At 39.1% G+C, this 18961-nt stretch overlaps 2 protein-coding genes across 2 annotated transcripts; both read left to right on the top strand.

Moving 5' to 3' along the window:
• Positions 1-1649: 1649 nt before the first annotated feature.
• Positions 1650-4048, top strand: LOC115778231 (histone H3.3-like; the record flags this gene model as incomplete). The annotated part of the gene is made up of 3 exons (XM_030726294.1): positions 1650-1695; positions 3486-3875; positions 4032-4048. Coding segments are annotated over exons 1-3 (453 nt in total), but the record flags the coding sequence as incomplete, so codon positions are not given.
• A 9158-nt stretch (positions 4049-13206) lies between these two features.
• Positions 13207-18711, top strand: LOC115775038 (putative gonadotropin-releasing hormone II receptor). The gene is made up of 4 exons (XM_030722484.1): positions 13207-13345; positions 14449-15050; positions 16586-16790; positions 17959-18711. The coding sequence occupies exons 2-4, from the start codon at positions 14460-14462 to the stop codon at positions 18468-18470; spliced, it is 1308 nt and encodes a 435-aa protein (XP_030578344.1). The 5' UTR covers positions 13207-13345; positions 14449-14459; the 3' UTR covers positions 18471-18711.
• Positions 18712-18961: the final 250 nt, after the last annotated feature.

Here is an 18961-nt window from a genome sequence, read left to right as displayed (position 1 = left end):
CCTCCCATAATTCCCCCTCTAAAGTGATATTCAATTCCATCTCCTATTGTTGTTTAATATGCTGAGTGTCATTTGCCTCATCCATCATCAATTTTTTATACATTAAGGATACTTGTTTTTTCATGTTTCCTGAATTTTCAAGTAAATCAATTAAATGTTTTCTATGTTTGTTGGTTCTCTTTTAATGTGTTCCCAATCTGGATGCTGTGTTAAATAATGCCTAACCTGTAGAAACCTATACAAATCGGTTGAGGAAAGGGCAAAAGTATCCTTTAATTTGAGGAAGGTCATAAATATATTGCTTTCAAATAACTGATTTATTGTAATCAGCCCGTGTTCAACCCATCTGTTAAAGGCCTTATCATATAGAGAAGGCAAAAACTCCATATTCCCCTTGATAGGCATGGCCCTTGATAGAGCTATAGTTCCCTTTAGTCGTTTCTGTATTTGATTCCATACTTTCAATGTTTGTTTGACCCATATATTACTTATTTTAATTTTTTTCAGAGATCGCCTACTAAGAAACGGGAGAGTTGAGAGGCTTATACCTGGTAATGAGTGTTCCTCAATAGAGACCCATTGTATTTCTGGGTCCTTGATGATCCATGCCACTATTGATCTTATTTGAGCAGCCCAATAATAGAGTCTTAAATTGGGTATAAAGTAACCTTTATTTAAACAGATAAGTAATTAACCTTCACCTGTGCTCAGTGTTTGATCATTTAAGACCCCAGCCCTCCAAATATTTGCATATGCAGTCTGGATAACGTTCATCCCAGGTGACGAATTTCAGCTTTAGGTGGAGTCACTATATACCTATAGTTACACAATAACCATGATATTTAAAAGTAAAATGTTGTGTTAATAACACATACAGTGTAACATCCCAGTAAAATGCTTAACTATTTTACTCTTATCTTTTGTACAGTTCTGGATACAGACTCTGTCCACCCCCATTTACTCATATTTTGAGTGTTAATCATTTGTCAGTAAGTGAAAAAAAAAAATAATAACACTCAGGAAAATGTTCTGTGGTAAACATCCAATAATATATTCAATGATGCACTGACTGACTGACATCTTGTCAATCTCAAGTCTTTGGCCAATAAGTGCGCAGTCAGATCTGCCCCTCACTCTGCATGTTGGGTTACAAAACATCAAGATGGTGATGTAAAAAACATTCTGCTCTTCACTAACCAGTGGGTGTCATCACTGTGGCTACATCCATCTTTTTTTACTGTCTTCGGTTATGACTTGGTATTGGAGTCAGAATTAGATTATGTTAGGGTTTGTGTAAGAGTCTGCCACATTTAGGGGTAAAAAGAGTAAGATTTTAACTGAATAATGAAATTTTCTTTCCTCTTCCTTTTTAATGCTGATCTATTATATTATATCATATTGCTCAGCACCTAAGCTACAGTCAAGTGTTTGTTGAACCAGATACATCAAACTCATCTGCCTTTTTCACATAATGCTTAAAGCATTAAAACCGGATGAATAAAAACATTGCTAGAGCTCAAAGACAGATGGATGATTAGTTTAAGGGCAGAAAATGAGAGCAATATTTGGCAGCTTTTGAAATCAAGGCATACAGTTTTTCTGATGGGATTTAATATAATTTCACCAAAATTTGCATGTTATCAGTCACTATGCCAACAGCAATGTGTTTGGGTTTAGATGCAGCTGGTTATACTAGTGAGTGATTCAAAATGCAACTGTATCTTCATCTAAATAAGAAATATGGTGATATAATGGCCTAATGTGCTTTTGGTTGCTAAAATTAACCACATGGAAATGGATTTGCAGGTGTACATCGAGACTTCCTGGCTCATCCCTGGAGCTCAACAGCATCTAAACTAAAGATAAACATTGCAGCTGCTTCCTTCTGTCTGACCCTGACCCGAGAAGCCAGCAGCTGCAACTATGGCTTGAGGTGTTTGTTTTAAATGTGTCACTTTCAAAAATGTTACTCCATGGCTACTGCACTATTGCTTTAGGCAACGACTGTGTGTGATGTTGCTCTCAGTTCATTTTGATTAGAAAATATTTCAGATTTAAGCATTCCCAGCTTGGATATCTACTTATCTATGCATAGATATTTCACTAGAAGTCTATTTGTATGTAAATAGACTTCACTCATACAAGTCCCCTAATCTGCTCGCACACACATGTTAATGGTGAAATGTTTGGGGTCCTAGAAACAGATTAATTAGAACTCTTTTGCAGTGCTGTGATGGTGACCAGGCCAGTTGCCATGTGAACAAATAGCAGAATTTATACTGAACAAATACCTGATTATCATAGACATTTAGTGTTCGTATACATTTCTTAAATTCTGTCAAAATTATATTGAGCAAAAGCCCGCGAGTTCATGTTTTGTGTCACTTTTGTCCACCCTCAGGTGAAAATGTCAATATCATCTTTCTAATATGGACTAAAAGCCAGCTTGCCATGGTGTTTTCAGATTCTCAAGGCTGCTGGTGAGACATCAGGCTTTTAGTTATGTTATCTTTTGTTTTGACCCTGAGCAGACTCTGCTGGAAAGTAAAAAGAAGACTTGAAGGTCATAAAAACAAAAGGAGAGGATTTTCTGGAGGGACATACTCTGCAGGGAAAGAGAATTTTGTTAATTCTTTCTTCCTGGTAGATCCTCTCAACTCCATTAGAATAGAGTGATGTGTCTGTGAATCACCATTTCCTGGTTTGTTCCATGTTTGTATATAAAAGATGGATGCCCCAGTGCATCTTACAAAATTAGAATATCATGAAAAATGTAATTTTTCCCTAATTTAAACCAAAAAGATGCTCTTTAATATATTCTGTATTCATTACAGTATTGGTAGAGTGAAATAATGTCAGTGCAACAAGAAGCACCACACACAGATGTTTTCAGGAAAAGCATTACAATGGTTGCACTCCTCATATAAAACCACCCCTGAACTGAAAACATCAGAAGCGTCTTTCTGGGGCTAAGGAAAAAAAGAACTGGACCGTTTCTCTGTGGTCCAAAGTCCTCTTTTCAGATGAAAGTGGATTTAACATTTCATTTGGAAATCAAGTTTCTAGAATCTGGAAGAAGAATGGAGAGGCACAGAATCCAAGGGGTTTGAAGTCTAATGTGAATTTTCTGCAGTCTGTGATGATGCTGTGCTTTATGGAGATGCCAATTTCCTTTTCCAGAAGGACCTAGCACCTGCCCACAGAGCCAAAACTACTACCAAATGTTTGCTGATCATGTTGTTACTGTGACTGATTTTCCAGCCAAATCAAGGAAGGTGAGAAACATCCAAATGTACAGATGAGCTGAAGGCCACTATCAAAGCAACCTTGGCTTTGATAACCCCTTGGCAGTACCACAAGATGATCACCTCTATGCTACACCAATGCAGTTTTCTTAAACCTGCATTCTTCCTGGTGGATACGAAGAAGAAATACAGCCAAGCAACACATTTCTCTCCACTTCCCCTCTAGGTGATTTGTTGTAGTCATAGCCTGTACCAAGCAGACTGCCCATAAGTTCACTGGAGGTAAAGCTCCACATAAGCAGCTGGCTACCAAGGCTGCTCACAAGAGCGCCCCTTCCACCGGTGGGGTCAAGAAGCCCCATTGCTACAGGCCAGGTACCGTGGCTCTGCGTGAGATCCATCGTTATCAGAAGTCCACTGAACTGCTGATCCGCAAGCTACCCTTCCAGCGCCTGGTGAGGGAAATCGCCCAGGACTTCAAGACTGACCTGCATTTCCAGAGTACAGCCATCCGAGCTCTGCAGGAGGCCAGTGAGGCCTATTTGGTCGGTTTGTTTGAGGACACCAATCTGTGTGCCATCCATGCCAAGCGTGTCACCTTCATGCCCAAAGACATCCAGCTGGCACGTCGTATCCGCGGAGAGTGTGCTTAAGTGCTCTCTCTCACTCTCTCCCTCTTGATCTTTCTTCTTTCCACCACTTTCTGTCCTTCCTTCACCTTTCTGCCTCTCCATCCCTCTGCCCCTCACCTGCCCTCCTTCCCCATGTTAGTAGTGTGTAGAGCAGGGATCCTCAAAACTAGGCCTCGAGGTCCGGTGATTCAAATGACTGAATTACCACCTCAGTATGCAGTCAAGTTCTCCAGAGTCCTGCTAATGACTTCTATATTTGATTCAGGTGTGCTGGCTCAGGGACACATCTAAAACCTGCAGGACACCGGACCTCGAGGCCTGGATTTGAGGATCCCTGGTGTAGAGGAAAACTGATTACATTATAATTAAAGTGTATAGTCGGGTTTTTCTTAGTGCTCTCAGCAGCAAACTTCTAGGGTACTCTCTTTCTGTCCATGTACCGATTCTTTGGTGATGAGATCTCCTCAAGCACACATTTCCTAGTTTGCACTGTTTCCAAAAGACTGTGAGGGAGTAGGTAACTTGTGGATAAAGTGAGGAGAAACACAGGTAGAGCAATGCAAATGTGGGAAGGACAAGCAGGAGGAAAGGATGGCTATTTTTTCTGCTAGGGGGACTCCGGTCTCCTTTCTCCAGGGTGCTAGAAGAACTTGCCTCTTCCTTTCGTCCTGCTTCCTGTCCTGCCAGCCTCCGCTCAGATATGGTTCGATTCTGCTCCGGAGCGCCAAACCTGGATTTTCTGTCCTTGTATGTGTCTGTATGAGTGTTGGCTCTGATCACCACAGCAAATTGTATACAGTCTATCAGCATCTTGGGGAAGTAGTTTTATGATCACCATACAGATCATTGCTGTTATTCATCGCGTTGGGTTTTGTCTTTCCAAATAAGTCTCGCACTTGGGATTTTTTTTGTTTGTTTTATTTTATTTTTCAAACTATTTGACACAGAGTTGGGGGGATGAAAGAGAAAAAAAAAATTTCTACTGAAATGTGACACTACTGACTCTGACACCAAAGTTTGATCATCTTGTAGACACTCTTGTAGAGTTTAACCTCATCTGTCTGTCTGTTGTGTTCAAATTGGGTTAAATTATTATTACTTTAAATTATTTAAAGCCAAAGCTTAAGAGCTCAAATGGTGTCAGATACTATTTTAGCAGTGGCAAGATTTTTAATAATAAGACCTTTTTATAGCAAAGGATCAACATGGTTTATAATGTTCTTTAAAACCAAGAGTTCTCAAAGTGTAAAAATTATTTTTCAAATAAAATGACTGATTAAAATGTGAAGGATATTCTAAATCAGCAATGAATGACTAATAATAGTCATGTTTCCTGTATACGTCCTGCCTGTGCTTAAATTTTTTTCACTCTGGATCAATTGATCATCCTTATACCATTTCTCAGGTTGACTTATCACTCCTATTAACTTAATTTTTTTTTTGTTTTTTGTTTTGTTTTGCTTTGAGCTTCTTATTTTAAATGTTGAGGATAATGTTTCAATTAAACAATGTTTGTAATTTCCAGATTTGTCATATGAGGTGGTAATAAATGGATGTTACACAAAAAAAAAAACCTGCATTCTTCCTAATGGACACCACGGGTTGGTCACTTTGCTGCAAAAAGGTTTCTGATTATATAGACGTCAATAGGAAATGAAGCTCTGCTCTCTCCTCTGTGACTGCAATAAGCAGTTTACTGATGACTTTATGGGCTGAGTCACTAGTTTCAAGTCATACTGAATAGAATATTGCAAAATGAGGTCCTCATTAAAATCTGAAAGGAGGATATACTTAGTCAACAAATCCTTGGATTCACTGTCATATCTAGCCAAATTTTTTAAATCTGATGCCAAAAACAAGACTATACTAATCAATAGATGCCATCCCGGTCCTACATCCACATTTTATAAACAGTCTATGGTCTTTCCACAGACATCCTGTAGGATTTAAGTCTGTGCTTTCACTGGACCACTTGAGGATGGTCAGGGATGCCTCTGCAGTCTGTAGCCCCTCCAGCATTGTCTTGGCTATAGGCTTTGGGTCATTGTGATGCTGAAAGGTGAACTTTACTATAGTCTCAGGCACTTTGGTGCAGATTGTCTTCAAGGACCTCTTTGTATTTGGCTGCATTCGTCCTTTACCTCAGTTCTCACAAGTTTCTGCATCCCAGTAGCTGTGACAACACCACCATGCTTTATTGTAGAGATAATACACTGTAAGCCAGGCAAAAAGCAGTACCTTATGTTTGCTAGGCATGAGGACTTCTGCCTCTAAAGCACAGTTTTGACTCCACTTTGATTCTAAAATCAGTTTCAGTCCAGCTGCTCTATCTCTACTCTAAATGCAAGCTTTTGAGAGAAATGAAAGTAACATACATTTAACTACCAAAATCAGATGACCTCAGGCTACATGAGATTAATGGTTTAATAGTAGCTTGATAGCCACATACAATAGCTTACCGATTGAAGCAGATATAGTTACTGTATGTACATTAAATGGTTCATGAATAGCACAACAAGAACATAAAAGTTTTCTTATATCATAAAACGCCCTTTCTTTGCAGATAGCCTTTTTATGTAACCATAATAAACTCTTATTTTTCATCTAATGTTTATAAACAGTTCAATAGTTCTCCTTTTTTAAAGCCTAAAACCATAACTGAGGGTTTATTCAGAGTATTGAGTTCCCTTCAAGAGCTTGTAATGAATAAAGGTGGAAGACCAGGGGTGACAAAACAACATGTTTGGGTCAGTATGTTCCCTTCCTTCCTTCCTTCCACCTGGTGATTTGGACAACACTTACACAAGATGAATCCATCTCAGTGTATCACAACAGATCCTGCAACATAAACATGAGCACATCACAAAGGAAGGGCACGGCATATTGCTTTGCCAGTCCCTTTCAAACACATTAATGGTCTGGAAATGTCATGGTGATAGTGAGGATCTTCATATCACAGGATTCAGTGCTCTCTCCAGAGCAGCAACAATATGAATTTGACTTGCTCTGTTGCATATTTACCAGAAGATTGCTATAATTGGTCTGTTTAGCTATTATGAAGGTGACGAACACAATAAATACTTTGAAATGAAAGCTAGAGCTTATAAAGTATCAGAAGAACAAATTATACATTTAAAGTGTTAATGAACCAATAAAAACATTAATGATTGGTCTTCCTCATTAATACCTGCTCACTTTTTAATAATGTATTCATTTATTTAAACCAAACTTACTTTTGGAAAGGACTGATAACCTTTCCAGGGTGCACCAGGGTTTTTGGGTGCTTGTAAATATTTTTTTGAGTTTTGGTCCCTGTTTTGATTTTATTGATATTCCTTCTTTTGTTTTGAAAATTGACATTTTCCTAGTGTCTCCTGCATGTCCTTATCTTTGTCACCTTCTGTTTTGTCTATGGGCTTTTCTCATTTCTCTCATTTGTGCTTCCTCAACTCCTCAGTGTTTCACATGTCTCAGGCTCCTGATTTTGGATTTCTGTTTAGTTTCACTGATTTACCTTCAGGATAAAGCATTAAGAGTCAATTTATCCTGCCTCTAAATCCTACATGTGGGTCCTCTCTCCAGCACACAGAGATAAGGGTCCAACTCTCTGGAACACAGTGTTGGAGAACTTAACAAGATGCATGAAACTAGAAATAAGACATTTTAATTTGTTTTATCAGAGATTTGTGAAGAATTTGGACCTCCAAAGCTAGTGTCTGACCCTTTGTAATAATAAACTTTACTGGGTGGACAATATTGCATCAGACCTATGGATTTGAAATAAACTGGAGTGCTAGGTCTAGGGGATGATTCTTGCTTTGGTGTGAGAGCTTCAGATCCGGGTTCAGATCCCAGATGAGCCCCCAGTTATGTTACACCCTGGGGAAAACACAGTGCAATATAAACGTGACTCCCCTGCTCCTGAGAAGAACCAGTGAAACAGTGAGGCCACAGTTTCAGAATAGTTTATTTATATTCTGATGGTTGATCACTTCAGGGTGGGCACAGCCAAAACAACAAACAAAATATTCTAGAAAAGAAAACACAACTAACTTCTCTACCACCATGGAAAAATCCAAAAGAAAATATAAGACTCTTACCTGCCTCCCTAGCCCAAATAGGAGAAAAGCTACTGAAAGAAAAAAGGCTTCCCACCCCTACAGCTACCAGGTGAATTATGTTAGAAAAAAAGGTATTTACAATGTCTACAATATATACAAGGAGAACTAATTTTCAGATACACACACCAAAACACGAAGAACTACATACTTCTGAAAAAAACACAGCCTTGTTGTGAACAGAAAAACAGCCAGTGTTGACAGGTCCCAGTTTATAGCCAGCGCTCTTCAGCCTCCAGCCAATGGTTAACTGCCACTTGGAGCTTGCATAATAAAAAACACTGAAGAGAAAAAAATTATCAGCACCATCTCCAGGTATGGAGGTGTTAAAACAATTCACAAAATTATGTCCTGGGTCATAACAAGTTAATTAAAAAATGAGACTTAAATACTAGTTACACTTTACTTACTAGTTATTCATGTTATATTTGTCATTACACATAACAGAGTCAAATGCTTTTAGAGATAAGCTTCAAAATATCTCTTTCCACCTGCTTTAGTCCATTTTCTTTATGTCAGGTGAAAAGTTTTACCACCCATAATGAAACAAAAAATTCAACCTGACACTGGCAATTTTAGGAAATTCATCAAACAATAACAGACAGCTAAAATGTGTCCTCATTAAACCATAAATCACTGCAGTCAGTTTCTACATGTAATGGATCATTGATTATTGTGCCATCACTCATTTCTTTTGTGCTTCTCAGACTGGAATGGATAAAGAGAATGACTGCGCTTCTTTAATTAATTGCTGTCACCTCTCCTCCTTGCCATGACCTGCGATGGGCTGTAAGTGAGATATTCCCATGGAAGCAGAGCCCAGTCTATAAGCATTTTATTTAAATGAAATGTAGCCATGAAGACATGCCAGAACCACACAGGACTGAAATATTTGGTGTTTATTTGCTACCTGACTTGTTTCCTAAAAGCCTTTGAAAAGTGAAAAAAAAGAGACCCCCCCCCCCGCATTCTTTCTCATGGCCAGCAGGGGGCGACTAATTTGGTGAAAAATAAGTCAGACTGAATAGAAGTCTATGGGAAAATAATTCTACTTGTCACTTAACTTTTGACTTTCATTGCCACGTCCCGGCTGTGCAGCAGGCAGAAAGAGGACCCGAAAGCAGGACTCGTCAGGCGGAGGTAAAAGGAAAATTCTATTTTATTCGCAGGAGTTCAACATAAAGCCAGACTAGGCAGAGCTAGTAGCAAAAAACCTGAGGCACCAGAAACATATACAAAACGTAATTCCAGGGGAGAGCAAGAAACACAGCCAGAGAACATACAAAGACAACGCGACAACAGGCAGAGAAAACTCAGGACTTAAATACACAGATGGGCTGATGGGGAAAGAGGAAACAGGTGGGAACACAGGTGATGCTGATTACCTAGACTGGGGGAAGCAAAACTGAAGACAACAGACATGGACCAGACAACTATCAAAGTAAAACAGGAAGACAGAAGAGGGAGACAAAGACGCAGACTTGTCACAATACTGGGAACAAAACTCCATAAGAAACACAGGAGGTCAGAATTAATACAAGACAACAAAACAGACACAAGACCATAGATACAGGGGAGACAGGGACAAAGGGAACAAGAACATCAAAACAAACTGGGGACTGAAACTCAGGAAAAATAAAACTTAACTGAAAATGCTGGGCAGACGGCCCAGGACATGACATTCATAAATATTTTCCTGATGAGTTTATGGTCCCAAATGCTAAATTGAATTCTTGTCCTGCACTGTAAACCCGGATATGTTGAATCTACTTAAAAAAACCAAAGTAACTCGTTCCCTTAAATTTTTTAAGTAATGAGCATCAGTTGAATAAGTGCAGTGGACTATGTTGAATATACTTGAGGCCCTTTTGGAATGGAATGAAAGATCTAAGTTGAATGTACTAATAACAGAGTTTCAGTAACTGAAGATACTTAGTTTAAGCAATCATTCACCCATTTATTTAACTCAGCTTGTTAAGTAAGCACTGCTTCATTATCAGTTGAACTAAATTGACCAAACTTACTCTTTTTGACTATAAAAGATAAGTTTGGTCAATTAGAACATACAATTTAGTCCAGTTGGTAATGAAGCAGTGCTTACTTAAGCTTTTTTAAGTAGATTCAACTTATCTGGGTTTACAGTGAAATGTTACAGGAGATGGAGATCATTCATACAGTATAGTGAAAGCAGTACAGCAAAATAGGGTTGCAACTATCAATTGTTCCATTGCTTAATCGAGTGATCTGATTAGAAATACTTTTTTCGTATTAACAATCCATATGCATATTTTAACTTCCATACTGCAGTTTTTTTTTTTTTTTTTTTTTTTGTTTGGTTTTTTTTGCTGTGTGATGGAGCAGCTACAAAGTTCTCTTTTCTTCACATTGGCACTTACTGATCAGGTGGTTGATGAAGGACCTCCAGCTGTTTCAAAGTAAAGATTTTAACGGGGAAAAGCGCTGCTGCTTTGGACACGAGAAAAACGTTTCCTTTCGCTCCATCCGAGCTCACCGTCACGGTAACGGCTCCGCCTTTTTGCGCTTGCTGCATGTGCACAGACTGCACGTAAAACAGCTGCTGCTTTTGCTGAAACACTGTGAACATAATTTTGTAATGCTTTTTTATCTTGAGGCTTCTGTCTTCACACTGTGGGATATGTTACGAACCAAATAAGGAGCGTGTGTAATGTAATCACGTAAATGCGTCCTCACGTCAATGGAATCGATAAGCTGAATCGTTAAGCAAGCAGACTAACGATTCCAAGGAATTCAATTACTGAGAACCTGTTCTCTATAAGAACCTGTTCTCTATATGAACCTGTTCTCTATAAGAACCTGTTCTCTATAAGAACCTGTTTTCTATATGAACCTGTTCTCTATAAGAACCTGTTCTCTATATGAACCTGTTCTCTATAAGAACCTGTTCTCTATAAGAACCTGTTCTCTATATGAACCTGTTCTCTATAAGAACCTGTTCTCTATATGAACCTGTTCTCTATAAGAACCTGTTTTCTATATGAACCTGTTCTCTATAAGAACCTGTTCTCTATAAGAACCTGTTTTCTATATGAACCTGTTTTCTATATGAACCTGTTCTCTATATGAACCTGTTCTCTATAAGAACCTGTTCTCTATATGAACCTGTTCTCTATAAGAACCTGTTCTCTATAAGAACCTGTTTTCTATATGAACCTGTTCTCTATATGAACCTGTTCTCTATAAGAACCTGTTCTCTATAAGAACCTGTTCTCTATATGAACCTGTTCTCTATATGAACCTGTTCTCTATAAGAACCTGTTCTCTATATGAACCTGTTCTCTATATGAACCTGTTCTCTATAAGAACCTGTTCTCGCTTCCCATCCCTACCTTGAGGTGATCGTTGTGATTTGGTGCTATATAAATAAAATTGAATTGAATTGAATTGAAAATTAAATTGCACATTGTAGTAGGGATAGTATCACATAGGCAATTTTGGACTTGGACTGAGATCAGGGGTACATTCATCCCTCCAAAAAAAGTTAGTAACCTGATCCATTATGTGCATTGCACTGGTTTATTTGCAACATTAATTCTGATTAAACAATAAAAGTATACCTCAAAGCCGCTGCCAAGTTTCAGGTAAACATATTGTTCATACCAGAAACTTAGACTGGAGCAGGCAGCAGCCAGTCTTCTTTCAAATGCTTAGACTGAAAAAACCAAAACAACAAAAACAACAACATAAACACTCTGTGCTCCACTGAGGTTACACTGCACTTTGTGACTGCTGACTGATGTGGTCCATGTGTGCATGTTAGCCATGCTGGGCCATGCATAAGAAGGGTTAACAAATCTGCAGCTTCACTTGGTACTTATCCTTGAACTGTTTCTCCTCCTGCAGCCAAGCAGTAACCATATCCTGCTCCCACAGACATCAGCATCATGGACACTGCAAATTTCAGTTGAGCCTGAAGGTGTTGATTTTGGAGCAGGGGTTTCTCTTTTTAGTCTCCACCCTCTCAGTCCACGGTGATGTAAAACTTGCTTCACTGTGGACAATGGCGCTGATGTTCCAGTGGTTTCCAGGTCATGGCAGGCTTGAGCTTTTGTAGTTCCTGAGTTGTTCCTGAACCTAACCAATTTCCTCTCTTCTGAGGGTAAAAGTTTGTGTTTTCCTCTAGACCTTGGCATTCAAATAACTGTTTGAATAACTGTTTGAACTGATGATTTTGGCATCTACAATTGTTTAGAAATGGCTCCAAGAGACCTTTCCAACTTGTGTATATCTTCAGTTCTCCTTCTTTGAGCTTCCTATTGTCCAGAATATTGGTCAGTCCAATGTGTGCTGTCAAACAAAATGCTTTTATGATGGCAAGGAGAAACTGCTGTAGTCAACGATCACTAACTTGTGCAACCAATTCTTTTTTTTTCCTTTTTTTTTTTTAAGTAATTAAAGACGTCTGTTGTACAATTATTCCACCCCAGAAAAAGAACATTCAAAGAAATAATTTTAAAAAATGAACATTATATTCATGCCCATGATGAGTGTATCTAAATTTCTGACCATAACTTCTTCCACTTTGCACCTTTATTGGACTAGAGCTACTGAAACAAGTTATGATGTGGCAAACAGCTATATACACCTTAAAGTCAGATTTTAGGTGACCTTGGATAATTTTTTTCAACTGTCAGCCTTCAGATTCATCTGCTCGTGGATCAAGCTGTACGGAAGCTAAAACATTAAGAGATGCAAAGATGACTTAAACCAAACTCCTTCTAGAAGTATTTTGAACTGTCTTGGACAGTTAAAAAAAAAAAAATTAAATTAAGGTTTGTGTTAATGTTCACTCAGGCATAAAAGTGCACGTATAGAAAAACACAAAATAATTGGTTAAAAACACTTTCTGTGGACGTGAACATTTCTAAATCTTACATGTTAAATATAAACTTTTTCAAGCCTCAGCTTTCTTTTGCCCAGATTTCATAAACTACATTCACTAGACTGAGGGGTTGACTGGAGGGTATCACTCACCCTAAGCCTCATCCAAACTATCTTTGTTTTTTGTTTTTTTGTCTGTCTTGTCATCATCCATCACAGTTATGCTTCCTAACCACTTGAGCGAGCTCTTGGCGTATGAAGCTGAGGTCAGACCCCCCCACGGAGATTTATCTCAGACAGCACAGATTGGTGTTTATGGATAAGGGCGGAGCAGCTGGAGCAGAAGAGCCGGGCGGACGGCTGACCCTGCGGACTTTGTAAACTTGCAGCAGCATACCTGTGAAAGACAGGCGCACATTAATGCATTAATACACAAAAGCTCGTCCTGCGGTGATTTTTAAATCCTCGGGGAGAAACAGCCTCACTCCACGTAAGTTGTTTTTTTTTTTCTATTTAATGGCACGCTGACAGTTATTATTTTTTTGTTTTTTGTTTTATTTTTTGGTGATGCAATAAAAAACTTTATTGATTAGGAAGCATTTGTAAATTGTGGTTTTTAAGTATCGCTTTGTGGGTTTTTTTTGTTGTTGTTGTTTATGTCTGGCCTTTGTTGCTGAATGCATAAAATAAAATGCCACCGAAAATGTCCGGTGGATGCGATGCTGATCTTGTTGTGGGGTTTAGTAAAGACAAACTGCAGGGTGCAGTTTTACTGCCTAGAGCTCCAGATGCTCCTGACAAACAGTGCGCCGTGTCTTCTAATCACTGTCGCTTGCTATTAAACGGGAAACTCAAAAAAGATGCGCAAATTAAAGAAATTTGGTCTGTTTGGATCTGAGAGCGACAGATTAGCCGGATTAGTCGCAGAAACTGTTTTTGTTCTGTGGTTATAGCCTACGATGCGACTGTGCATGTAATATTTCCTCTTTTATTACACTTATGAAACACGTTCACAGTATAAAAGTTATACTATACTGCTCCTGTTGCTAAAGGCAGTTATGAATCTGTATTTTGACTGTCTTGGATTTGAAGAATGACGCTTGGATTTAAACGTTTCATGATGTTACGCACCAGGAATCGCTGTAATGTTTTATATTAGGAAATGGGGCTCTCAAAACACCATTTCATTACATGATCACTATCATACTTTAATTTTAATGTTGCTCCTGATTTAATATTTAATCATATAATAATATATCTTATTTTTGCAAACCTTTCTCATGTTGTTGTTTTTTTTAAATAAATACTTTGTAAGTTGTGGATAAATAGACTTCTTGCTTGCCCTATAGGAAAACACAAAAACACGTGTAGAAAGTTTCAGTATTCAGCTATTACGTTAGCTGACTTTATTCCGATGTTCCTCACAGTCTGTTAGCTCCATCCTTCCAGCTCAGTGCACACTGGGCGTCCATACATGCATATTACTTCCTCTTGATGTGCTGCCATCATTTATGGGCTGTTTGTGTTTCTCTTGTAACACATTCATTCTGGTCCCTTGGTGATTCCCTGTTACTGCTTTTCTCTTGTTTCCAGTGTTGACCTTCATGGTGGATGAGCACAATGTATCTTCCCCTGAGCTTCAGAAAATGAACTCCTCTCTGTGTGTCTCTGCAGCGGTTATGTATCACCTGGCGGCAGACCACCAACTTAATACCAGCTGCAACTGCTCCTCTGCCCTTTCGAACTGGACGGTGAGGGGCGATGCCCCGCAGCTGCCCATATTCAGCACAGCGGCCAAAGCGAGAGTGATCATCACCTTCATCCTCTGTGGCATATCTGCCTTTTGCAACCTGGCCGTGCTGTGGGCGGCGCGCATAGATGGGAAGCGAAAATCCCATGTCAGGGTGCTGATTGTCAACCTGACGATGGCGGATCTGCTTGTGACCTTCATTGTGATGCCCGTAGATGCGGTGTGGAACATCACAGTTCAGTGGCTTGCCGGAGACTTTGCCTGCAGGATGCTGATGTTTCTTAAGCTGCAGGCGATGTACTCCTGTGCCTTTGTCACAGTGGTGATCAGTTTGGATAGGCAGTCAGCCATCCTCAACCCTCTGGCCATCAATAAGGCCAGAAAGAGGAACAGAGTCATGCTCACGGTGGCTTGGGTTATGAGCGTTGTGTTGTCTGTCCCTCAGGTAAGGTCAGGCACTCCTGCTGACAGCACAGGCAAAGATCAGAACTGATTTTAATTAGATCTGGGGACTAAATTGCTTCTCGTCCTCTCCAAAAGTCTATTCTATTCTCTATTAAGATCTCTGTTCCATAAATAATCATTTTCAGAATAAAAGTGCAGAGGCAGTCTGAAATAAAGAACTCCTTGCAACATATTCATCTCCAAGTTGAAAACTGCTGAAAGCAGGACCAAAGTGAACAGTAAGGGGTCATTTACTCAAAGGATAATGTGGCTTTATTTATTTTTATGAATATGAACAAATCCCACAATCTATCCTGGGTACAGGTATTGTATCACAGGCCCAGCATGAAACTTCTGTGATGTAAAGCTTAGCTGTTGTCCAAGAACACATTAACAGAGGGATACTGTTGCATTTGGACTGTAGGTAACATTTTCCTGTTGTCATGGGAACATCAGCTGAGTGTGCCACTTTTATTTTTCTATTTCATTCTGTTCATCTATTGTTACAATTGTCAAGCATGAGTTTGCAGACTGACTTTTTAACTTTAGTAATTGACTGCAATCTGCCCTTTTTTTTAAAAATTCAATTTCCATTTCAATTTGATTTATATAGCTCCAAATCACAATAGTCAAGTTAAGTCATTTATTTATAAGCACATTTAACGCAGCAACAGTTGACCAAAGTGCTGCACATAAATTTAGAATAAATTTAGGACCAAATCATTGTACATAAATTTAGAATCAAGAATCAATTAAGAACCAAATTATTGTTGTTACATGTCAAAACATATAATGAGCGTTTCAGAACACCCATCCAAAAACAGAGACAAGCAAAAGATAAGTGTTCCGTGGCCTTGCTGCCATTGAAGGCGTTGGCGTTTAGACCACCCATCCAAAGACAAAGACAAACAAGGCACTTCATATGTCAAAGTAATGACTCTACAATAATCAAGTAATACCCTATTATTAATACCCTTTTTGTCTGTTTATTTTTATCTAGTCAACAGAAGATAACAGCCACAGTAGTAGCACCTATTAAAATCACATCCTGATGATAGGATGGAGATAAAACTTTGTCACTCACAAGCAGGAAAACATGTGATTCATTGCTCTGAGAGACAGTAACATGGTACCATCTATTATCCTGATATCACAGATGTCAAAATCCAAGGTAGTAATAGTCTTTCTCTTTACAAACAACTGTGAACAAGTGACATTAGCTAAGCAGAGTAAATTCATCCAACATAATATTAATTTATTACACTCTTATTATGTAAATAAACACAGACAACAGTTTAATTCAAAATATTTTCGACTATAGAAACAGTACAAAATGATGAACTATCAGCAGGACGAAATACCACAACTGGGGTAATCTGGCCCTTAAAGTTCCTTCCCAAAACAGCATCCATTCCCAGCTGGTCAACCTGTAAAGACAGCTTTGAATGAAAATATCAGCAAACCCGTGGAAGTAGCTCACATGTTACTTCATATGACTGAAAAAGCTTTGCTAAATATTGCAGTTTCCCTCCCCAGATGTTCCTTTTTCACAGTGTGACCATTGTCCATCCTGAAGACTTCACTCAGTGCACGACACGGGGAAGCTTCGTCACTCGCTGGCACGAAACAGCCTACAACATGTTCACGTTTTGCTGCCTGTTCCTGCTGCCGCTGGTCATCATGATCACCTGTTACACCAGGATCTTCTGTGAGATCTCCAAACGGCTGAAAAAGGACAACTGTAAGTTTCAGTTATTGAGACAGTTTACTTCAAGCTGATAACAGCAATGATAACTAAATTTAAAATTTCACTTGCAACACCATCTTTACAGTCCTACTATAAATAATCCAAAGATTCCTGTGAAGTTTTTAGTAAATGACTGTGCAGAAGAAATCATCTCTTAAATCTTAAGCGTGAATCTTGTGGATTTTTAACCCCAGCAAAGACTCAGTGTGGCAGTTTGACCAGTCATAAACTGGTGGAGAATCCTACTATTGATGATCCCCCAGCAAGTGTCAAGATTCAGTTCAAAGGTGAACGCAGAGGCAGACAGGACACAGAGTAGATAAAAAGTGACCTTTATTAAAATCTGATAAAGTCCAAAGAGATTAAACACAATCCAAAAAGAACAGAATGCACACACAGGGAGGCATGAGACTAGAAACTCTGAGTTTGAGACTGAGCTCAAAGGAGGAGAATGATGATTTGTGCACAGAGGGCTGATCGGGGAAGTGGAGTTTGGAGCTGAGAAGGAGGCACAGCTGAACGGACAGGAAGTAAACTCCAAACAAGACACAGGTGGTGACTAGTTAACAACAAAACCAACAATAAAACAGGAAATATACAACATTCATAACTGAGACAAGGAGACAGAAACATGAATGAACTAATAGAGAGGGACCACAGAAAGATAAGATACAGGGAGGAACAGTCAGGCAAACAGTGAGGGAACTAAACAAATAAGTTCAATGTAGGAACTAAAGTTGAATGGAAAAATAAGAATTCAAACACTGGAACAGTCAATCATCTTAATAGAAATTCAAAACTCCTTAAACACTATACAGTAACACATCAGATATAACAAGAACTAATGCTCAGAAATCAAAAACAGAGCCTAACAACAACAAAACAAACAACCAAGAGCATTAGAACAACGATGAAAGCGATCAGAATACATTTAATAATGAAAAAGAATTCAAACACTCCAAAGAAACTCAGAACTTTAGGACCACGACGAAAAGGTTATTTGACTTTCCATTTGCCATTTCAGCACTCTCAAAGGGAACCTTTCCTAAGCTTGAATAATTGTTCCAACCAATAAACAATAAAATAATAAATGTATTAGTTTGTAGTTTTAACATTTTAAATATCCACTATATTTTGTTTTTGCCCTCTGTTCTGCTTCTAGTACCTTCCAGTGAAATGCACCTGCGGTGTTCAAAGAATAACATCCCGAGAGCCCGGATGAGAACTCTGAAAATGAGTATTGTGATTGTCTTGTCTTTCATCATCTGCTGGACTCCATACTACCTGCTGGGCCTGTGGTACTGGTTTTTTCCCGATGACCTGGAGGGGAAGGTCTCCCACTCGCTGACCCACATCCTGTTTATCTTTGGCCTTGTCAATGCTTGCCTGGACCCCCTAATCTATGGCTTATTCACCATCCACATCAGGAAGGGGCTTCGGAGGTTTTACACGAGCACTGCCACAGCAGCGGACCTGGAAAACAACACAGTCATAACTGGGTCTTTTAGTTGTGCTGCCAACTCTTTGTCACTGAAACGAGAGTTGAACCCTGCCAGCCCTGAAAGGTTCATGCTGTGCAAAGCAGAGTGGGTGCCACCAAGGAACAGCTTTCTAACAGCCACCAACAGCCGAGACAGAAATACTCACCAGTCCGGCGCTGAGAGCATCTTTTGAGAAGAATACAGCAGAGGAACCCCTTACTGTTTTATTTATGCTTATATTTATTCAGATTATTCAAATTTATTCAGTGTCTGGCAGTGTGTGATGTGTGGGGTATTCTCATTCATTTACGCTCACCAGCCACTTAATTAGGTGCACCTGTGCAACTGCATGTTAACACAAATAATCAGACATGGTCAAGACGACCTGCTGAAGTTCAAACTGATTGGCAAAATGAGGAAGAAAAGTGATTTAATCCACTTTGAACATGGCATGATTGTTGGTGCCAGAGAGCATGGTCTAAGTATTTCAGGAACTGATGATCTACTGGGATTTTACACACATCTATCTGCAGGGTTTACAAAGAATGGTCCCAAAAAGAGAAATTATCCAGTGAGCAGCACTTCCAGAGGTCAGAGAAGCATGGCCAGAGTGCTTTGAGCTGATAGGAAGGAACCAGTAACTCAAATAACCACTCATTACAACCGAATGCAGAACATTCTACC

Source organism: Archocentrus centrarchus, chromosome 3, assembly GCF_007364275.1.
Source record: "Archocentrus centrarchus isolate MPI-CPG fArcCen1 chromosome 3, fArcCen1, whole genome shotgun sequence".
Lineage (NCBI taxonomy): Eukaryota > Metazoa > Chordata > Actinopteri > Cichliformes > Cichlidae > Archocentrus > Archocentrus centrarchus.
Note: the sequence above shows the minus strand (reverse complement) of the source record. Positions and strands in the feature narration are given on the sequence as shown.